Source organism: Mesoplodon densirostris, chromosome 15 (assembly GCF_025265405.1).
Source record: "Mesoplodon densirostris isolate mMesDen1 chromosome 15, mMesDen1 primary haplotype, whole genome shotgun sequence".
In the NCBI taxonomy this organism is placed as follows: domain Eukaryota; kingdom Metazoa; phylum Chordata; class Mammalia; order Artiodactyla; family Ziphiidae; genus Mesoplodon; species Mesoplodon densirostris.
Window position 1 is genome coordinate 39,065,057 of NC_082675.1, and position 17,946 is coordinate 39,083,002.

The 17,946-nt window shown below is 36.7% G+C and overlaps 1 protein-coding gene across 1 annotated transcript in view; it reads left to right on the forward strand.

Moving 5' to 3' along the window:
* MIB1 (MIB E3 ubiquitin protein ligase 1) overlaps positions 1 to 17,946 on the forward strand; it is a 117,200-nt gene that overhangs the window by 48,445 nt on the left and 50,809 nt on the right. Inside the window, exons 10-12 of the mRNA XM_060118269.1 lie at positions 1,517 to 1,624; positions 13,039 to 13,236; positions 15,361 to 15,512. Coding sequence (XP_059974252.1) covers positions 1,517 to 1,624; positions 13,039 to 13,236; positions 15,361 to 15,512 — 458 coding nt within the window. The remainder of the gene's footprint in view (positions 1 to 1,516; positions 1,625 to 13,038; positions 13,237 to 15,360; positions 15,513 to 17,946) is intronic.

Sequence of the window (17,946 nt, forward strand, 5' to 3'; positions counted from 1 at the left end):
ATTTCTAGTATGATGTTGAAAAGGAGTGGTGGGAGTGGACCTGCTTGCCTTGTACCAAATTTTAATAGGAAAGTTTGGAGTTTCTCACCATTAAATATGATGCTAGCTGTAATTTTTTTGTACCTAGTCTTTTTCAAATTGAGGAAGTTCCCCTTTATTCCTTGTTTACTGAGAGTTTTTATGATGGGTGTTGGATTTTGTCACATGCTTTTTCTGCATCTATTGATACGATCATGTGATTTTTCTTTTTAACTCTGTTCGTGTGATGGATTACGTTAATTGAGTTTTGAATGTTGAACCAGCCTTCCATACCTGGGATAAATTCTACTTGGTTGTGGTGTATAATTCTTTATGTACTTTTCGGGATTTGATTTGCTAACATTTTGTTGAGGATTTTTGTATCTGTGTTCATGAGAGATATTGGTCTGTAGTTTTCCTTTCTTGTAGTGTCTTTGTCTGGTTTTGGTATTAGGGAAATCTGCCCTCATAGAATGACTTAGGAAGTTTTCCTTCAGCTTCTGGCCTCTGAAAGAGATTGTGGAGAATTGGTATAATTCTTCCTTAAATGTTTGGGAGAATTCACTGGTAAACCCATATGGGCCTGGTGCTTTTGGTTTTCGAAGTTAATTAATTATTGATTCAGTTTCTTTATTGGACACAAGCATTTCACATGGTCTGTTTCTTCTTGTGTGAGTTTTGTCAGATTGTGTCTTTCAAGAAATTGGTCCATTTCGTCTAGCCTATCAAATTTGTGGGCATAGAGTTTCCAGAATATTCCATATTATCCTTTTAATGTCCATGGGATCTGTAATGATATCCCCCTTTTCTTATATTAGTAATTGGTGTCCTTAGCCATTTTTTATAAAAGGTTTTATGGATGGGAGTGAATGTAGTGGGATTAAGGAATTACACTTAGACTTGGATGTATCCATGAATAAGTAATGCATTTACACAACATCTGAAGTGAAGAAAAGGTTGGTTGAAAATTACTGCTTTATATTAGAACAGTTGTGTATAGCTACCCTGGTAACTCATTTATGTATGCTTCATGGTAGTTTGCATTTGTCAAACTACCATTAGCATTTGGCTATATTGGCTGAATTGAATTTCTTTATACTGTAGCAGACAGTATCTTTTCTAAAGGTTTTTCCATTCACCTCATTGCTTTTTCTTCATTGAAACAGACTCTGAGATTTAATAATTCAAGTAGACATATACATACAAAACGAATGTAACTTACTTCCCTCTGTCCCTTCTTCTCCTTCTTTTCTATTTTCACCTTTGCAGACTGCCTAAAAGTTTTCATAACTCTTTGAACAATGGAAATTTCAGAGTGCCTGTATCCCTCCCTAAATTAGAGAAACCAGTTTCTGGTGATCTGTGCTACGATATATATAACACCAACCTAAATCGTTTTCATAGAATCATGTAATTTGCTGGCTTTAAACCTACACTGATGTATATATTGGCTCTTTCTGATTTGTGACATTCCTTCATCCTTTCTTTTTTTATTTAGGTGAATGGACAGTGTGCTGGTCACACAGCCATGCAAGCTGCTAGTCAGAATGGACATGTTGACATTTTGAAGTTACTTTTGAAGCAAAATGTGGATGTAGAAGCAGAGGTAATTAAAACTAAGCTTAAAGAATATTTTAAGTAAAAATTAATGTCCTAGAAATGGTACTTCTTATCATGAGATGGATTTTTTTCATTTTGAAATTTCATATTAACCTAAGGCTCTTCTGATTGAAAAGAAAAATTTGACAAAAGACAGCTTGAAGCATTTCGTGTTTTTCTGTGATCGCTCAGTATTCTAGGCATAACCCTAAGTGAAGATAGTTGAGTTTCCCTTTGCTATGGTAGAACCACCATGTTGTTGGGAGCCCAGCTGGATTTACCCATGAGTCATGCTGGGGAAATTGAGGGAATAGGAATATAAATCATGTGCGGCAAGATTTTTCCTGATATGTGACACTCAGAGGCCTTTTGTTGTTGTTGTTGTTGTTGATCTCCTGAGGGAAAAAGGAAAACTAGAATTTGTTCAGTCTTTTTGTTTCCTGATCTTTATGGGTTTTTGAAGATTTTTATAATGCATGTTTATCGCTCTATGTGTGTATATATGTGCTTAATTTAGAGTATATTCTTATTAAAGGAGAAATAAATGATTTTTACTATCATTGGAATTTCATTGTATGGCTGGTAAGAGGGATGGCTCCCTTTGTTGTAGTTAACTATAACCTCATCACTTAAAGAATATATATTAGAATTACATTTGTTTTAGTCTAATATAAGATTATTTAGGAATAAGCCAAATTCTGTCAAAGTTTAACTAGGTAAAAGGTTGCAATTTTGTCCAATGACACTCTCATCTGAGGAAGCTATTTAATATGGATTTGAATTTCTGAGGGCTAAATTTGTTGACCAGCCTGTTTTTACTAATTATAAAATTTTAATGACATATTTGAAAAGAGAAGTCTTACATTATTTTTGCTTTTTTTCCCCAGTTGTATGTATCTTGAGTTGTTGGACAGCTACTAAAGAGCCATTGGTTTTGCAGGTGTAAATAAGTCATCTTTGATGTTGGAATTTTTCTTTTGCCTAGAGCTTGAATTTTAAATTAGTATATTATACGTTTGTAAACTATATGAGACGTTGTGTAGAATAGGGATGCAGCTGTGGGGTGGGGAACGAAGTTAGCACTATTTCTCAAGAGTAGGTTTTTTTTTTCCTTAATTGAACTCAAATACAAAGCAAATGGTTAGTTATTACTGTACACATAAGCTTGGAGTTGGAGTGAAGCTCAGTAGGCTAGGTGTTTGTAAATAATTTATCTTTCACTTTGGAAACCACATCTCTTACTAAAGCAGTAAGGTACAGGTGGCCTTCTACCATACCTCCTCCTTTGGATTTCCATTCTGTGCATTTTCTGTTTTAAAAACCATTGTAGGCAGATGTAATTTGTAGAAATAGTGTGAAAAAGGAATATTTACACATCAGGTTAAATCAATAACATAGTGTCCCAACTGGTAGAGGGAAAACTACATTTAAAAATTGGATTGAAATATAAATATAATTCATTGACTAAAAGTAAAACAAAAATTTATCAAAGTTTCATTTTTCTAGAATGTAAGAATTAACATTGTCTGTCATAAACAGCAATATAGTTTGTTTAAAACAGTGATTCTGGGCTTCCCTGGTGGCGCAGTGGTTGAGAGTCCGCCTGCTGATGCAGGGGACACAGGTTTGTGCCCCGGTGTGGGAAGATGCCACATGCCGCGGAGCGGCTGGGCTCGTGAGCCATGGCCGCTGAGCCTGCGCGTCTGGAGCCTGTGCTCCGCAACGGGAGAGGCTGCAACAGTGAGAGGCCTGCGTACCGCAAAAAACAAAAAACAAAAAAAAAACAGTGATTCTTAATTGGGGCACATTTTTGTCCCACGGGGGCATTTTGTGGAGACATTTTTGATTGTCACAACTGGTTGCTGGGGAGCAGGGGAGTATTACTGGCATCTAATGGGTAGAAACTAAGGATGCTACTAAATATCCTGCAGTGTACAGGATAGCTCTCACAACAAAGAGTTACCTGGTCCAAAATGTCAGTAGTGCTGAGGTTGGGAAATCCTGGTTTAAAAGTTGGAGAAAATAGTTAATTTTATGAATGCACTTGAAATTGTGATTCATCATGCACTAGCTTGTTTGTAAGTTGATTGGTTGCTATTAATTTTTTTATTATTGGAAATTTTAAACATGTATAGAAATAGAATAGTATAATGAATCCTGTGTACCCATTACTCTACTTCAGTTATTTTTCCTGGTCAATTTTGTCTTATCTGTACCCTCTTGCCTCCCATTTCCTCCACTGACTTATTTTGAAGCAGATCCAGATATCATATTATTTAATCTGTCAATATTTTAGTATGTATCCTAGAAGATAAGTACTCTTTTCTAAAAACTTTGTTGTACCTTTAACACATGTAGACACGATAATTTAACAATGATTATTATTATTATTTTTTTTGCGGTATGCGGGCCTCTCACTGTTGTGGCCTCTCCCGTTGCGGAGCACAGACTCTGGATGCGCAGGCTCAGCGGCCATGGCTCACGAGCCCAGCCGTTCCGCGGCATGTGGCATCTTCCCGGACCGGGGCACGAACCTGTGTCCCCTGCATCGGCAGGCGGACTCTCAACCACTGCGCCACCAGGGAAGCCCAACAATGATTTTTTTAAAATCTAATTTTATTAAAAGTTTTGAGGTTAGCTGAAGAATAAAGAGAATAATATATTTTGTTGTCTAGCTATCTCATTCTGTATCTGTATTAATTTTTTTCATCTCCATCAGGAAGTGAGCTCAAGATAGTATAGATTACAGGTTGCAAACTATAGCCCGCAGGCCAAGTCCAGCCCTTCATTTGTATTTTAAAGTATTACTGGAACACAACACACCCATTAATTAATTTTATTGTGTATGGCTGCTTTTGTGCTACAACTGCAGAATTGAGTAGTTGTGTAGTTGTGATAAGAGATCATATAACCTGTAAAACCTAAAATATTTACTTTCTGGCCCTTCACAGAAAAGTTTGTTGGCCCCTAATATAGATAACTAGTACAGATTTTAGTTGATTTAAGCTGTTATTAAACTAAATTATTTGCTATATATTATACCTTTCAAATATGTGATAAGGTTACATTTTTTTCCCTATTTCTTTTTCTTAGGGAAAACTCAGAGCTATTTTGGAAAGTTGGTTGTCTCCATGTATGACCTACTGAGTACAGTAGGATTACATTCTGTTTCCTTCTTAATGTGTAGTTAAAGGCACCAAGGACTGTGAGATCTTAGGTATGTTGATATGAGTGAGCTAATGTTTGCTTCTCCAGGGACTCAGGTGTTTTGTTTTGTTTTTTCCCCTACTGATGAATATAATAGGTAAAGGTGTGGAGGATTTATTTTAATGGAAAGGAAGCCCAGTTTTAAAAAGTGTGTTCTTTACAGTAAGTTTTTCAAATATAGTACAAATATATGCTGAAGATATCAGTAAACTTTAGGTGGTTTCGTTATTTAAGGTTAATGAAAACTCTTTTAATGGAGAATATTAATAGTAGGGAACAGTACTCGACATTGTCAGAAAACCCAAGTTTTAATGGTATTGTTGCTGTCTAAAATGATATTGGGCAAAAAGTTTAATTGGTATAAGCTTCAGTTTCCTCATCTATGAAAATAACTGGAAGGGTTGGGGAATAGAGTAAGGGAAATAATTAAGATACCATTTATAATGTAGAACACAATGGGAATTTAAAGTGTCATTATTACCTGTGTTTGTTCTTTTTTTTTAAAATTAATCAATTTGGGCTTCCCTGGTGGCGCAGTGGTTGAGAGTCCGCCTGCCGATGCAGGGGACACGGGTTCGTGCCCCGATCCCGGAAGATCCCACATGCCGCGGAGCGGCTGGGCCCGCGAGCCATGGCCGCGGAGCCTGTGTGTCCGGAGCCTGTGCTCCGCAACGGGAGAGGCCACAGCAGTGAGAGGCCCGCGTACAGCAAAAAAAAAAAAAAAAAAAAAAAAAAAAAAAAAAATCAATTTATTTGTTTTATTTTTGGCTGCGTTGGGTCTTCATTGCTGCACACGGGCTTTCTCTAGTTGCAGTGAGCGGGAGCTACTCTTCGTTGCAGTGCGCGGGCTTCTCATTGCAATGGCTTCTCTTGTTGCAGAGCACAGGCTCTAGGCACACGGGCTTCAGTAGTTGTGGCTCGCGGGCTCTAGAGCACAGGCTCAGTATTTGTGGCACATGGGCTTAGTTGCTCTGCAGCATGTGGGATCTTCCCGGACCAGGACTTGAACCCATGTCCCCTGCATTGGCACGTGGATTCTTAACCACTGCCCCACCAGGGAAGTCCCTGACTGTTCTTATTAAAGATTTCTTTCCAACTAGTGGGAGTTAGCACAGTTTCTCAAAAAAACCCCAGATGCTAATTCTGTCTGATTCTGCTTGTCTAGTTAATGAAAACAAAACTGTGTAAACATTTTATTTAACTGTAATCTGAAAAGGAACAGGCAAGTGGACTTTAAGACTGGTCAGTTTAAGGAAATTCTTTTCTTAAAAACAAGTCAGAACTCAGAATAAGAACATCCAGGATGGCTCTAGGACTTGGTATACGTGGTTCCTGGGGATCCATGTTAATTCAGGTTGTGACTAGAGGCTTTCCCACCTCCCTACATGCCCCCCCTGAAATACTGGCACTATTAAAAATATGGGATGTCAAGAGAAAGATTTGATTTATAAGACCCAGAAAACAATCGTTAAGGTGCCTTTTACAGGAAGGCAGACTGCAATCTAAGATTGCCCAAATAAAAAAGGTCAGGTTTTAAAAGGGGACATATCATAGTTTTACAGTTCTCCCTTATCAGTAAATTTAGTTGTGCAGGTTGGGTCTTAAGAATCGTCATTCGTTGATTCCTCTTTATTTTCCCCATATTCCTCATTTGGTCTATCACTAAATTCTGTTGGCTCTTTAAAATATATCCAGAATTTAAACAGTTTTCATCTTTCCTGCTGCCACTGTGCTGGTCTCCTCACACTTCTCTTCTCCCAGATATCTTCATGGCCTTCTTTCACTTCTTTCAGGTATTTATTCAAACCTTCCTTGGGAGGGGCCATCCCTTGGCTGTCTTATCTAATCTTTTTTCCCTGCTGTTTTTTCTCCTTGGCACGTTTTACTACCTAACATTTACATTTTATTTACTTATTTCATTTATAATATTCTGTCTCCCCCACTACAATGTAAACTCCATGAGGGTGAACTTTATCTTGCCCATTGTTGTTCTCCAGTGTCCAGAACAGTACTGAGCTCATAGTAGGCACCTAGTAAATACTCATTGAAGGAATGAATAAATGAATGAACGAACAAACCAGAATACACCATTTCCAGACAATCTAAAGGTTTTAATATGATCACAATACCAGCATCTTGATTAACTGAACAAGTTTTAAGGAAAATAAGATGAAGTGCAATACTATATTTGAGAATAATAAAATATTGACCTAATAATATAATAGTTGACCTAATTTACTGAAAGTATCAGTGAGTTCAGGAAATATTTAATTTCATTGATGGCAAAAATCATGGGGACTTCCCTGGTGGTGCAATGGTTAAGAATCTGCCTGCCAATGCAGGGGACGTGGGTTCAAGCCCTTGTCCGGGAAGATCCTACATGCCGCGGAGCAACTAAGCTCGTGTGCCACAACTACTCAGCCTGCAAGCCACAACTCCTGAGCCTGTGAGCCACAACTACTGAAGCCTGTGTGCCTACAGCCTGTGCTCCACAATAAGAGAAGCCACAGCAATGAGAAGCCCACACGCTGCAATGAAGAGTAACCCCTGCTCACTGCAACTAGAGAAAGCCCGCGTGCAGCAACAAAGACGCAATGCAGCCAAAAAAAAGGAAAAATCATGATGGTTACCAAGAGGATTCTGGGACGGTGGTGGAGTAGGAAGTACTAGGAATCCATCTCCCCATCTAGACAACAACTTCACTGATGTAACTATTTTAGAACTCCGGCTTCTGTTGAAGGCTTGCTACTTCCAAGGGAAGGCTTGGGGGTTAATTGTGGTTAATTTTGGTCAATTTCAGCTCTTAGCTCAGCAGGAGCTACACATACCCCACCCTCCAGCCCAGTGACAGGCAGCCAGGTATGTGTTCTTAGATCAGCTTGCAAGGTGTTCTAATCCTTGATGGCTGCTTCTGATTATGGAGGTGCAGGCACAGAGGTGGGTAGCCATTGTTGCACCCTCCCATTGTTGCAAGCCCTTCCTCATTGGCTGAAGTTACTTCCAGAGGATTTAAGCAGACCCTGCTTTTTTCTGCTTCCCCTCCCATTTTTCTCTTTTTCTCCTTTTGGGAGCCTGGCATTAAAGACTATGACATTCAAAAGCAACTGCATATATGAGGGAAATTAGAAAGGCATTGCACATACCTGAGGAAAGGTGCAGGCTCAGAAAAGACCCAAGGAGACCTTAAGTTTACACCTCAGGCTGTAAGCATGAAGACAGACTAAAAGAGTCAAAACCAAACCAAAACCAAAACCAAAAACAAACCCTGCAGAAGGAGAAGACTCTGATTTCCAGACTTATGGCATTATTAGATTCAAATGTCCAGTTTTCAACAGAAAAATCACAAGATAAACAGCAAAATAGGAAAGTATGGCCCATTCAAAGGAAAAAAAAATAAACCAACAAGTAAATATACCTGAGAAAAACCAGATGGCAATCTACTAGACAATGACTCTAAAACAGTTGTAAAGATTCTCAAAGAACTAAATGAAGATGTGTAGAAAGTCAAGAAAATGATGTGTGAACAAAATGGAAATATCAGTGAAGACATAGATCACCTAAAAAGAAACTAAAAACAAATTCCAAAGCTGAAAAGTACAAGAACTTAAATGAAAAATTCATAGGGGAATTCAAAGAGAGATTTAACCAGGCAGAAGGAAGAACCAGTGAACTGGAAGATAGGACAATGGGAATTATCAAGTCTGAGAAATAGAAAAAAGACTGAAGAAAAATGAAGAGAGCCTAAGGGACCTGTGGGGCATCATCAAGCGGGCCACCATACACATTGTGAGAATCCTAGAAAGAGAAGGCAGAAAGAGAGAAAGGGGCAGAGAGGTTACTTGAAGAAACAATGGCTAGAAACTCCCCAGATTTGATGAAAGATATAAACATCCAAAAAGCAGAATGAATTCCAAATAGGATGAACTCAGCCCCACATTGAGATACATTATAATCAAACTTTCAAAAGACAAAGAGAGAATCTTGAAAGCAGCAAGAGAGAAGCGACTTGTCACTTATAAGAGATCCTTTTAAGATTTTCAACAGATTTCTCACCCAAAACTTTGGAGGCCAGAAGATAGTGGGCTAATATCTTCAAAGTGCTAAAAAGGAAGAAACAAAAAACAAAAAAACCCCTGTCAACCAAGAATCATATATCTAGCAAAACTGTACTTCAAAAATGAGGGAGAAATTAAGACATTCCCAGACAAAAGCTGAGGGAGTTTGTTGCCACTGGACCTGCCTTGTAAGAATCCCAAAAGGGAGTCCTGCAGGTTGAAATGAAAGGATTATTGGACAGTAACCCGAAGCCATGTGAAGAAATAAAATCTCAGTAAAGGCAAATACAAGGGCAATTATAAAAGAAAACATTATTTAACAACAGTTTGTAACTCCACATCTTATTTTCTACATAATTTAAGAGACTGATGGATTTTTAAAAAACAGTTATTAGCTTGTGTTTTGGGGCATACAGTGTACAAAGATGTAATTTTGTGACATCAGTAACTTGAAAGGGGTGGGGATGGAGCTGTAAACAAGTAGAGTTTTTGTACGTTGTTGAAGTTAAGCTGGTATAAATTCAAATTAGATTGTTATAACTTTAGGAAGTTAAATGTAATCCCTGTGGTGACCACAAAGAAAACAGTTATAGCATAAAGGAAATGAGAAGGAAATTAAAATATTTCACTACAAAAGATCAACTAAATACAAAAGAGACAGTAATGTAGGAAATGAGGGGGGAAAATGGCTGTATGGCATATGGAAAACAAATAGCAAAATTATGGAAGTTTTTCGTTCTCAGTAATTACTTTAAATGGATTAAACTCCAAAAGACAGAGACGGCAGAATGGATTAAAAAAAATATTCTAACTGTGCGCAGTTTATAGGAGACTTATTTTAGATGCAGAGACACAAGTATGTTATTTGTATTTTACCACAATCAAAAATCATTAAAAAAATGATTGAGGAAAAAAATGCATGATTGTTATTAAGGCATATTAAGGATTCAATTCAACACCCATTTTGGTTCTTACTAGTAGTAGGTACTATGATACGTCTTGGGAATAAAGATGATTAAGACGCAGTCATAGCCTGCACGAAGCTCACAGTCAAATAAAACTGACAGACTTGCAAACAAATTATTATTCTGTAGTGTGATTAGTGATATGACAGAAGAAGAGTTAAAATAATTTTGTGAGAGTCAGGGCAAGTTTCATAGGAGAGGAGTTACCTGAGCTGAGTTTTAAAGAATGTGTATTTTCAAACCAAAAAGGTAATGAATAAGAGCATTGAAGTCTGAGAGCAGCACATGAACATATGGGGTGAAGTAAGTTGGTAAGTTAGTTTTATATATGAGGGAACATGGCAGCAGATGAGTCTGGAATGGTCCACAGAAGTAGGCTTTAAAAGAGGTTTGTTCTTGGGCTTCCCTGGTGGCGCAGTGGTTGAGAGTCTGCCTGCTGATGCAGGGGACACGGGTTCGTGCCCTGGTCCGGGAGGATCCCACATGCCGCGGAGTGGATGGGCCCATGAGCCATGGTCGCTGAGCCTGCGTGTCCAGAGCCTGTGCTCTGCAACGGGAGAGGCCACAACAGTGAGAGGCCCGCATACTGCAAAAAAAAAAAAAAAAAAAGAGGTTTGTTCTTTATATAGTGGAGTTACATTAAAGAGTTTTAAACATAAATTCTGTGTTTTACAAAGAGAATTCTGTTTTTTGTGTGAAGAATAGATTGGGGTAAGAATGCTGGGTGAGATGACAGTAGGTCAAGTGAATGAGAATGAAGGAAGGTCTGAATTAATTAGCTGTAGAATTGGACAAGAGAGAATAGATAGCCATAGAATTTGGTGTTTGACCTAGGGGTTCAGGGAAAGGAAGTAGGTGAGCATGACCTACAGATCCTGATTTTGTTGACTGTACAGTCTGTGGTTTTATGAGCTAAGATAGGGAAGAGTGGAGCAAGAGCAGGTTTTGGAGGTTGAGAGGAAACAAAGGAGCAAGGGGATAGAAAGAAACAAGATCAGTTTAAGATTTAATTTGAGGCCCCTTTGCAGATCTTTTTAGGTAACCTTTTGGGAGTGAGCTATTGTGTTGTCCCTCAACATCTCGTTTGTTGGCAGTATCAAAGACAGAATAATGACCTCAATGTTTGAGGTTTTTTGGAATATTTAAGATAAATTCGGAAGAAAGCAACAAAACCTGTAAATTAAGGTCTTTGTTCAACTGAGATTTTCTAATTTAGAATAAAAATCTGGAAATTAGGGCTTCCCTGGTGGCGCACTGGTTGAGAGTCCGCCTGCCGATGCAGGGGATACGGGTTCGTGCCCCGGTCCGGGAAGATCCCACATGCCGCGGGGCGGCTGGGCCCGTGAGCCATGGCCACTGAGCCTGTGCGTCTGGAGCCTGTGCTCCACAATGGGAGAGGCCACAACAGTGAGAGGCCCGCCTACCGCAAGAAAAAAAGAAAAAAGAAAAAAAACCAAAAACCCACAAATAAACAAAAAATCTGGAAATTAATTGTTTTCTAGTGTGTATATGTATTTTACAAAATCTTTAAACTTTCCTTATATATTTCCCTTTGACATATATTTGGATTTTTAAGTTTTTTTTTTTAATGTAAACAAATTGTTGACGGAACCTGCATAAAAGTGTTTCGGTAGCAGTTTTCTAACAATCATAAATATATGGTACACTTCATAAATAGTTGAGTGTTAGTGGATTCCCATTTTTAATGCTAGGAGTACCACTAGATAGGCTTAAAAATTATAACAGAAAATAAATCCAGATTGGAGGTTAGGAAGATCTTACATCTAAGATTCTGAAATACTGAAATGTGTTACTAGAGAGGTTAACAATACATACACACAAACTTTTTTTTTTGTAAGAAGCTTGTTTTTCTGGAATGTTTAAATATAATGCTACTCAGAGGCACAAGAGTTGAATCTTAAATCTTTCCTGTGGTAGTTTGCCAGTTCCTTTATGCTTAATGTTAAGAGGTAACAAAAACTCCTAACCTTGTTTAGCTGGAATGTTAGTAAGGTAGAAGTACTCTTGAGTCTTGGTTTCCTATCTTTTCAAGAATGGTTGTCAAGTCGTCATGGACTTCTACTTGAGTGGTTTTACTTTTAGTATCTGTTTGAGAAAATATGCAAAGACCAAAATCTGTTTTGAATTCAGCAACTGTTTTGTTCATTTGTTTTAAATATATTTAACCACAGCTGTATTTATCTGTGTTATCTTTGAAAAGTAGTTCAGATAAGCTCGAGTGCCATGTGGAGTTTCAGATCACTTGCAAAGACTAGAGTCCACCAGGGGCTACCATGGGTTGGAGAAAGTCTGAGAGTATGCTTACATCTGGGTGTTAAAATTTGAGATGTGTATGGAATAAAGACAATACCCTTATAATATCCTTCTCCATCTGCATCTAGCAAGGTAATGAGGCTCTTTTTGGTATGGACTGTGCATATTATCTTTATGGTGCAGTACAAGCATTTTTTTTTAAAGCAATTTCTTGCATTTGAAAAAAATTAAAGCAGTTGGGTCTTTTTCTACCTCTCATCTCCTCAGAAATATGCCAGCAGAAGGTGAGGCATTGCTACTGGATTCCTCTGAAATAGTTTTGGAATTTTGGATGTATAGAATTGTACTTGTTTATGTTTCATTTTTATCTTTAAGTGAAATACTTAATTTTTTTCTGTTCTTAAATATACAGAAAAGTGTATGCTCACCAGCCAGAGATAACCAATGTTAACATGTTGATATATTTCTCCCCCTTAAAGCTAGTTGAGATCATACTGTTTGGCATTCATTCTTTTTTTTTTTAAATTACTCAATCACTAGCGTAATTTTTATGTTATTAAAAAATCTGTGTAACATTTTTTAAAATGAAAAAAACTTCATATAGTTGTGTCGTGATTTAACATTTTCTAATGTTGGTTTACCATCATGGCTGATAAATTAGGAGTACTGAAGAATCAAGCTACTTCTGATATAACTGTTGGTCTGGTATATGTGTGCATGATATAATGATCCAGATCATCATTTATCTTTGGAGTTAATCACGATTCAAGCGAATTTCTAGTTATTTTGTTGGCTCCATTCTGTTTTCTGTTTTCTTTTCTCACATTAATATGGTTCTTGATGAATTATTATAGCTTTGAGTTTTATTTTTCTTTCTAAAATATTCACTCACTGACTCAGATTTAAATGCTGCTGTTTAGGATAAAGATGGAGATAGAGCCGTTCACCATGCAGCTTTTGGAGATGAAGGTGCTGTTATAGAAGTGCTGCACCGAGGCAGCGCTGATCTGAATGCACGAAACAAGCGCCGGCAGACACCACTTCATATTGCTGTCAATAAAGGTCACCTTCAGGTGGTGAAGACTTTATTGGACTTTGGCTGTCATCCCAGTCTTCAGGTAAAACCTTTAAAGGAATATATTCTTCAGGTACTGCTAGGATTCTATTAAATGGAAGTACTAGGTTTTGTGGTAAGCATTCTTTTGTTTTCAGTTCTTTTTTGTATGATCAATCATAGTAAATGATACTGAAGGTATAGAATGTCATAAAATTGGCAATTATTCCTTCTTAGAAAAGACTTTTTTAAGAAAGTGTCAGTAAATCGATTTTGTTTGGGGGAATTGGGGATGGGGACTTGTGAAAATATCAGCTCTGAGTTGATTTGATTTAACTTTATTGATCATGACAGTGAGCTTCACCATTTCATTATAGTTACTTCAGAGGTATCAAAAGTATTTTAATTGTAGCTTAATTTATCTTAGAGTCTGGGTCTAGTCATTAATCCAGTCTTGGAAGATTTTCTGATTTGGAAAATATATATAGGGTTTTAGGATTGATTTGTAGTAGGACCTAATTTTTGAAGGAAGAGTCACCTAAGAAATGATTCTTCCCATCTGAAGTTTTGGCAACCAGGTGAATTAAATTGGATAGATCTCAGAGAAGTAATGAAGAAGAAGAACCAGAGTAATGGGACTGAGGGTTTGAGAAGAACTGAAAGAATCAGAGATTTTGTTTAGCTAGATGGTTACTACAGACTGATATTTCTGAGGTATATCCATTTTGGAACTGATGGAGTAGGGAACCGACAGCTTCTGAGTGGATGGCTGGATTGGAGGATAGGGGGAGGAATTGAGGGGAGTTAATCTGTTGAAGGAGTGGGAATTTATACCTGCTAACTTTTTTTGTCTTGGATGGGAGGCAAAGTCATCTGTTGAGAGTGAGTGGGGAGTGGTAGGTGTAGAAAGGGTGACTGAGAAGAATGATGAAGGTTTGGAATAGCTACTGTGGGGAACAGAAGGCAGGATAGATGAGGACCTGTAGAAGCTTATGCCAGCCATGTTAAGAGCCCATCTCAAGCTGGAGACTGTGAATTTTTATTGCCACCAGATAGGCGGATAGAAGTTGGATTGTTGGATTGAACTTGTATTGGGAATTTTTTGTGTGTGGATGAATAAATACCTGAGATTGGCAAACTTTATGTAATGGGCTGGATGATATTTTAGGCTTGCATATGATATCTATCACAACTATCCAACACTGCCATTGTAGCCTGAAAGCTGCTGTAGATAATACATAAATGGATGTGTGTGGCTATGTTCCAGTAACACTATTTACAAAAATAGGTGGAAGACTGGATTTGGCATTCATGGTATATGCCGTAGGATAGGCTATATATGGCTTTACTGAGAATAGTATTTATGACTGTGATATGAAAAAGGTCTAAATTACCCATTTATCCAGATGACTGATAGTGAATAACAACTTATTGCTAAATCATTGATTAATGAAAAAAGTACCTTGAGAAAAATGTAGACTGAGACTGTCAGTTTTTCATTTGTCTTCACTTTGAGTTAACTAGCCACTTTCCTGCCCTTTGAAAACATTTGGATTAATGATTCTCAACTGTGACTGCACAACATAATCATCTGGGGAGCTCTGAAAAACGATTGATGCCTGGCTTTCACCCCCAGAGATCCTGGCTTAGTTGGTCTGAAGAACAGCCTGGGTATTCGGATTTTTTAAGAACTCCCCACAGATTCTAAAGTGCAGCCAAGGTTGATAACCACTGACTTTAAATGCGTTACTATGGGACTCCCAAGACTGGTGTAGGTTTGGTGTGGAATTGTAGAGTATAACAATTAATGGTAGGAATGTGGTATAGCAGGCCATTGTAAGCTAATGATGGGGGGCAGCTTTTCCACCTCATTAAATTTTGTTATTTGCTAAATTATAGTTGAGGGTACTTCTTTGATTTTATTTTTCATTTTCTTTGGAAAGCTACAGCATGTTTATTGTCTTTTCCATCTAGACTGAGTAGGAATTTCTTTACTATAATGAGGCTAATATTTCTTGCCTGCATTTTAAAATTTAACACACAGCATGTTTTATTAACGGGTTGTTGGATATGGCTTCTGCTTTTGTTTCTTTGTTCAGTAGTTCATTTATAAGTATTAACATTACATATAATAATTAATTGAAAAAGAACTAATGAAAGTCTCTTTAAACTTTAAAAAAAAAAAAAGGATTCTGAAGGTGATACCCCTCTTCACGATGCAATAAGTAAGAAACGTGATGATATCCTGGCAGTTCTTCTGGAAGCTGGAGCAGATGTTACCATTACAAATAATAATGGATTTAATGCTCTACACCATGCTGCACTAAGAGGAAATCCCAGGTAAAGATGTCACGTTTTACTATTTTATATGCAATTTAAAAATATTTTCCTGTTGCTGGTTCTCTTTTTCTGATACTTATGAGGAAATAATTTCGGTTTACTTTAATGTTTTAAATTGTTTTAAGGTCTGTGGAAGTTATGAACTTCATTAAATAGATCAGTTTTATATGGTTTTTTTTTTGGTTAAACTAATACAAGTATTATGAAATGACTATTTAAATATATATTAAACATGGATATAAAGTATCAGGAATACTTGCTTATATTCTAAAGATTTAATTTAAAATGCATTCCATTTGGAGATTTATGTTTCTTCAAGATCATTCTCAGGTGTCCTCTAGCCCCATGTTATTTATTTGCATGGTAATTTTATTTTTAAACTTGTGGCTAAATAACTATTAAGTTACCTAATTTCTTATTAATAATATAATTACCTATAAACTTCTAGTATAGAGGTCCTCCAATCATTGTTATAGTAATAGGTGGTCTACTGAAAAAAGTGCTTGCTGGTTAAAGTTCGAGAAAGACTTTTGGGAAGTCATAGAATTCATAAAGGGTCTGCAAAGTCTCACAGAAAAGGAAAATGGTTATTAGCTTTGCTTAACCTAGAACTTTCTATGAATGAATTTTTTGGAACAACTTTACCTTGAGAAGCATTTTAGAAAATTCTACATTAGATGTCTTCTGTTTATAGTTGAATCAAGTCCATATATATTGACTGAGGGAGATGTTTACTTAGAAGTTTATTTTCATAATTTAGTCTACCCTAAATTAAAAAAATTGAGATATAATTGACATATAACATTATATTAGTATCAGGTGTTACAAAATAATGATTTGATATTTGTATATATTGTGAAGTGATCGCCACAGTAAGTCTAGTTAATATCCATCACCACGCATAGTTCCAAATTTTTTTTTTCTTGTGGTGACAACTTTTAAGACCTGTTCTCTTAGCAGTTTTCAAATGTACAATGCGGTATTATTAACTATAAACACCATGAATTCTTATTCTTTGGTTCCATATTGCATTTTTACATCATATTTCCTTTTACTTTTTTTTGCTCTTTTTTAGCTTCTTAAGATCACCACTAGAGGGTGAGCACAGAGAACAAAAGGATTTTATTGTGATTGGTTGTTGGTAGCTGTAACAATCCGTGTATAATCTAGGATGAAATAAATGACAGTGTTTTAGGTTATATCTTGATTTGTTTTTTCAAATTACAAATATTTGAACACTTCATACGTTGGCACTGTAAAGGAGACACAGTAGTATTATATGTTCCCTGCCTTTCAAATAAAAGATGATAATGATAGCATTTACCACATGCCTGGCCGCTAGTAGTGTACATGCATTATCTCATTTCAACCCTTTGAACAGCTTTTTGAAGCAGGTGTTAATATCCTCATTTTATAGATGAAGCATATGAGGCTTATAAAGAGATGAATTTACTTATTCAAGATCATGCAGCTGACTAGAGGAACAGTTGGAACTTGAGCAAGGCCTATCTGACTTCAGAATCACTGATCTTAGCCACTTTATATTATTTTCTGTGTATTACGGTCTGTATGTGAGGCAAGACTGGAACACGTGGACAGTGAATGATTTATCTAAGAAGGTATTAATATATCAAGCTCACTTCTTGTGCTTCATGAGCCTTTCTAACTTTATCTCCTGCTAATTAAAATCCCTGTGCCCAACTTGCCCTTCAGCTACACTATACTACTCTCTCTCCCTAAAATTGTCTGTTCTCTTCCTTCATTTATTAAGCATTTTCTTTCATTAAGATTCCCTTTCCCTTCTTTTTCTTTTATGATTTCTTTCCTTCTTTTTCTTAACCAACTTTCTTCCAGAGCTCCTATATATATCATCACTGAAGTTATTTTCTGTTTGCTCTATACTTCCTTGTTCTGTGTTTTTGTTTTGTTGCACTTATAATCTGCTTTGCGCTGTCCCTTAGTATGTGCATTTTTATGTTTCTTTCTGTTAAAATTGTGGGCACAAATATTTATCTGTGTATCTCCTGTAATGCCTTGACTATACTGGGGACTCAATACATGTTAGTCTTAATTTGACAGTCAGAACAGTGTTAGATATCACAGGAGTATATGATCAATTAAAATATAAATTCTGTAGAGAAACGGTCAAGAGTTGAAACAGAGCAATTATTTCAAATTAGGATGGTCAAAAAGAGATTTTCTTGAGGGAATTTAATTTAGGTTATAATATTTTTAAGTTATAAAGTTTGATAGACTGAAAATTAAAGTGTTAGGAAGTAACTTTTAAATATTTTGAATTGTTTAACTTTATTGAGAATAGGCATAGTATATTTAATAATGTTAAGCCTATACAAGGAGGAAAAAAATTCTACTTCTGTTTCTTTAATTCTTGAGAATTCCTCTGGAAATTTATAACAGTGACTCCTCCAACCAG